The 4,974-nt window shown below is 42.8% G+C and overlaps 1 protein-coding gene across 1 annotated transcript in view; it reads right to left on the bottom strand.

The window, feature by feature from the left end:
- Positions 1-4,974, bottom strand: part of LOC107677546 (xin actin-binding repeat-containing protein 2-like) — a 33,262-nt gene continuing 28,288 nt past the window's right edge. The window contains exons 9-11 of the mRNA XM_016472474.1: positions 1,330-4,972; positions 684-817; positions 1-77 (exon numbers count right to left, since the gene is read on the bottom strand). Of these exons, the coding sequence (XP_016327960.1) occupies positions 723-817; positions 1,330-4,972 (3,738 nt within the window). The 3' untranslated portion in view covers positions 1-77; positions 684-722. The remainder of the gene's footprint in view (positions 78-683; positions 818-1,329; positions 4,973-4,974) is intronic.

Here is a 4,974-nt window from a genome sequence, read left to right on the forward strand (position 1 = left end):
TGCCTTTAGACTTGAAAAGTTGTTTGTAGTGTGGCTTGCAGTACATTCGTCCACGGAGAGAAGCATAATTTCCAAGACTGAAGTAGAGAGAGAAGCACAAATATGAGATATCAGCCATACACAAATATCAGATATGAATCTGATATAAACTAGATGGCTGTATTCTGTCATTACAACAAGAACAGCTCACATACTCATAACACCCAAATCAAATAAACCTGCATGGAATTATGATGCATATCAACTTTTCAACATTCTCCATCTTAAGCCCCGTTCACACCAAGAATGATAACTATAAAGATAACAATAAAGATAACGATATTAGCGTCCACACCAGCAAACGATATCATCTGTTTATTCTAAGAGCACACTCGTCTGCCGCTTTAAATTCTCGAGCTTGTTACAGCAGGATGGATTCTGATTGGCTATCAATATTTTATTGTTCATCAGCTGAAAGAAAATCGTTTTGAAGGTGATTCCAACGATATAGTTTCTCTTTGTCTTTATCGTTATAGTTGTGGTGTGGACTCTGCTATTCTTTAATATTGAGAACGATTTTTAGAACTATATCTTTATCGTTATCTTTATAGTTATCGTCCTTGGTGTGAATGGGCCTTTATTCCACACTGTAACAAATTAAAATGTTGAAAACATCTAGGATTAATGTGAAAAGAAGACTCTACCTTAGCTGGCTGCTGCAGTGGGCACATCTAAAACAGCTTTTATGGAAGTTTTGCTTGTCTGCTATGAGAGACTCCATGGGATACACCCTCTTCCGACATACCTGACACAGTTCGGACTCTGGCACCCGTATTTTCTGTCAGAGAGAGAGACTAGCATCAGAAAATGCTTTTAAATCTGTTAGCACACATTCATGCACAGACTCACATGGACAGACACCAGACAGTTTCATTATACTTTTATGAGCAGAGGTTGGTAAGTTAGAAGATATTAAAAAGAAACAAGAAGCTGTTAGTATAGTAGTTAGAATGAAAACATTTAAACACTACATGCATTTAGGGAGGTGCAATACAAATGCAAACATCACATTAGGACCTCAGCACAGTCTTGTTACATATAGTGAGCAATACTACAAATATACAAATATTCCATCAATAATAACAAAATAATAATCATATTCACTTTGACTATCTAGTTTAGCAGCACTCTGTTAAGAACACAAACTAAAAGATCAAAATAAAAGTACAGACAGGAATGCCTAAGGAATGCCTAAAGCATCACTATTTGTCAAATGCAAACACACCATGACTGTTTTAGTCATCACTCTGCACTCTTGTTAACCTTTCCATGCTCGTCACATAGAATTACCGGTGACCACAGTCTGGTGTTGGTGTGAAACAGTCTGTGATCTGTGCTGCTCAGACACAGTGAAGCCCAGGTTTCTGAAGACATTTTCACTCTCTGCCCATGTCTGCTGGAAGCTCTTTAGTAACTCTTCTGCAGAGGCCTCTGGTGGAACATCCAGGACAGGAACATTCCCTCTTACTACATCTGCGTAAGTTGGTGGATCACCACGGGTCGTCACACTCCGAGAGTGGGAGGTTGTTTCAGTCTTTGAGCCTGTTACAGTGTTTCCAAACTCATCTACAGTGGAGAAGTGCTCAGTTGCAGATTTAGTTTGAGAGAATCCTTCAGGTGCTTCCTCTTGTTTCTCAAGATTCTTTCTCTCTTCACTTAGGTACTGGTGGGCTTGCTCACCCATTTCAAAGACATTCTTGAGGGCTTTAATATCAAAGCTTGGTATATCCTCCACCAAAGATGACTTCTTCTCAGATTCAACATCTTCTGTGTCACTTCCAAGTCTCTCAGTAATCACAATGGGCTCCTTCCGGACATAAACTTTAGGCTGGGGAGACTCAAATTTGTTAACAAGCCTGGACAGGTCAACCCTGGGCAAGTCCTCTAACATTCTCTCATGGGTGTCGATGGATTTCGGGATCTCTGGCTCATTATCTTCTTTATCTAGTCCAAGACGCTCTGGGATGTCAATAGGGTCTTTGCGTACATATGTACGACAGACCTCTGCTTTCTGAGCCTCTTCAAAGAACTCACGCTTGTCTTTTACTGTCATCATGGAGTCTCCATGGATATCTGTGACATCTGTCAGGGATGATTCCATCATGTGAGTCTCAAAGGTAATCTCTGAACAGCTTGATGAGCGAGACCCTTCCAGATCTGTTTGGGCCTTTATCATGTACTCTGGCAAAGGCATGGGTGGTGGAGTCATGCCTTGCGAGAGTTTGGCTGTGGTATCTCTTAGTTTAGCTAGCTTCTCAGAGCGACTCATTGTAGGGGAAGGTGTGGATTGGTGCAGACGTGTTGGTGTTTCAGACCAGCGAGGTGGAGGTGTTGGTGTGGTGCCCGACCTGTAAGAGGGAGGGGGTGAAGGAGTCACTTGCAATGGAGAGTCTGTCCTCTTGGCGGACTCAATACAGATGAACGTAGGTGACGGTGTCCGCATTCTTAGCTCAGGTGGCATTTTGAGCTCTGATATGTTTGATTCACTCTGGCACTCTGTCTTCTTCTCCTCCACTACTTTCTTCTGAGTCTCTATTTTTGCTGAACCAATAGTAATCTTAGATATTTTCTGTGTGACTCCACCAACTACTTTCTTTTCCTGTGATGACTCACTTTTTGCAGTCTCTGAAATGGACAAATTTCCCACTAAAAAATGTAGTTTAGCCAGGGCAAGGTTCTGCACATAGATTATGACCTCTCTCATTTTTTGCTTGTTGTACTGAGTATGGCTTAAATCAGTCTTCTCTTCAGAACCAACTAGCCAATCAGGAATGATACTCAGCATTGTCTGTAATGACTTTGGGTTCAGTTTTGCAGGAGCTCCTTCAAACTCTTTGATATAGCACAACAATTTTTGAATTTCTTCACATTTTTGTGCATAAGAACTTTCGGTTGTCATTGATGCACTCATTTCAGATTCTGCTGTTTTTGTAATCTCTGTTTTGTTTTGCACCTCTTTCTGCAATGACTGTTTTATGGCCTCCTCTCTGCTTGGAGGCCGCAGTGGAGGCTTTACCAACTTCTTGATCTGAAATTTACTTTTTTGTTGAGTGCTCTGTTGTTGAACTGTGCTCTGAGTGACCATCCTCTCTTCATGAATCTGGACGTGTTCCTCTCTCACTGCTTGATGTGACTGAATGACAGATGTCTGCCCTTGTCCTTGATGTACCTCTGTTGATATTGCTGGTTGTATTTGATGTATCTCAACTGATGGTCTTGGTGCCACAGGTGGTGGCTGCTTAACTGATGTTTGTCTTTGCTTCTTCAACTGGACGTCCATTTTGGTGTCTTGCTTGGTTTGTCTCATTTCCTCCTTTTTCTCAATTTTCACTTCAGCTCTGGTGGATTTTTGTAGACCCTCCTGACTCTTGGACACTTGAGAGACATAATTTCTTCCTGTTTCTATGACTGTTTGCTCTGTGCTGATTGTTTGAACTGTGTCTGGCTTCTCTACCTTAGGAATCTTAAATGTTTTCACCTTAAAGCTAGGCGTCACTTTTGGGATCATTGTGGTCTGAGAAGGAACCTTCTTGACTTCTTTAGCCAAACAAGTCTCTATACTCTTGACCTCTTCTGCTTGAGCAGAAGCAGTGATCTGACTTTGAATGTTTTTTGTGGCCTGGATGCTCTCTTGTTTTATAGAGTCAGCTTTTGTACTCTCAACTTGCTCTGCAACAGAGAGTGCATGAACTGCAGGGGCTGGATGGCTTTTAATTTCTAAGGCAGCAGTGGTAGATGCCTGCTTTTCATCTAATGCAGTGCTAGAGGATTCTGTGGTTGTTTTCTTACCAACTTTTGGAAATGAAGGTTTGCTTATCTGAAAATTAGCAGGTGGCTTTTGCTTTGGTGGAGTCTGTGGACTTGTTGGAGGGGCAAGTTTTTCTGCTGTTTCTTTGGGAAGCATGGCTGGCTTCTGTCTAGCCTCTGGTTCTTTAGGTGTTTCTTGCTGTGTCTGAAAAGTTATTTGAGGCTGTTCAGCTTTCTGTGTGGTTGACTCTGCTTCAGCCTTCATTTCACTGACATTAAATGGTTTAGTAGGTGGGGGTGAGGTGGGAGTAGTTTCTCCCTGGTTCTTTTCAGTCTCCTCTCTTTGTTTGCGATATCTTTCCTCTGCAAGCATGAGTGGTGTTTTGAATTTACTTGCAGGTCTTGTTTTTTGAGCAGAAGGGTTGGGGGGAGGGGGGAGTTTCACTGGTGCAAATACCTTTTTAGGGCATGGTGGTTCCTCAGCTGCTGGTTGTAGCACAGGTAGTGCTGATGAAACTTTAGTAATATGTGGAGCTGGAGCTTCAATTGTTTTAACCAATCCCTTTTGCTTGGTGTTCTCTGTAGTTTCGGTAACTGTGGTTATGTTTGATACAACTGTTTCACTCTGCTCTGCCACTGATGGAGGAGGTGGAGGTGGCGGAGTAGGTGCAGGTTGTTTTTTCTGCCATTTAAATGTTTTGGGCTGTGGTTGCTTGGGAGGCTCATGTTTTGACACCTTGAATAAAGTTCGGCCTTTTGGCTTTTCAGGTTGGGCAACAGAGCTGAGTTCCTGTTGAGATGGAGGAGGAGGGAGGAAGTCTTGGGGTGGAGGAGGTGGTGGAAAGAATTCGGCATCTGACTCCATTACAGGGGGTGGAGGTGGTGGAGGAGGAAGGTCACTGTCCTGTCTCATGACTAGAGGAGGGCGTGGTAAGAGGGCTGGCTGGACATCACTTTCTGCCACTGGTGAGGGAGGAGGAGGCAAAGAGAGCTCTGATTCAGAAGGAGGTGGAGGAGAACTCGGAGGTGGTGGAAAGTGAATCTCTGGCTGTGGTTTCACTTTTTTTATCATTCCTTTGGGACTGAGATTGCGGTTCAGGCTCTTAACATTTTTTTCTGATTTTAAATTCTTGATGTTCTGCTTCTGGGTTACAGTGGTTTGTTCTGTTGTCACAGTCGTCTGAACCT

Source organism: Sinocyclocheilus anshuiensis, unplaced genomic scaffold (assembly GCF_001515605.1).
Source record: "Sinocyclocheilus anshuiensis isolate Anshui unplaced genomic scaffold, SAMN03320099.WGS_v1.1 scaffold472, whole genome shotgun sequence".
Taxonomy (NCBI): domain Eukaryota; kingdom Metazoa; phylum Chordata; class Actinopteri; order Cypriniformes; family Cyprinidae; genus Sinocyclocheilus; species Sinocyclocheilus anshuiensis.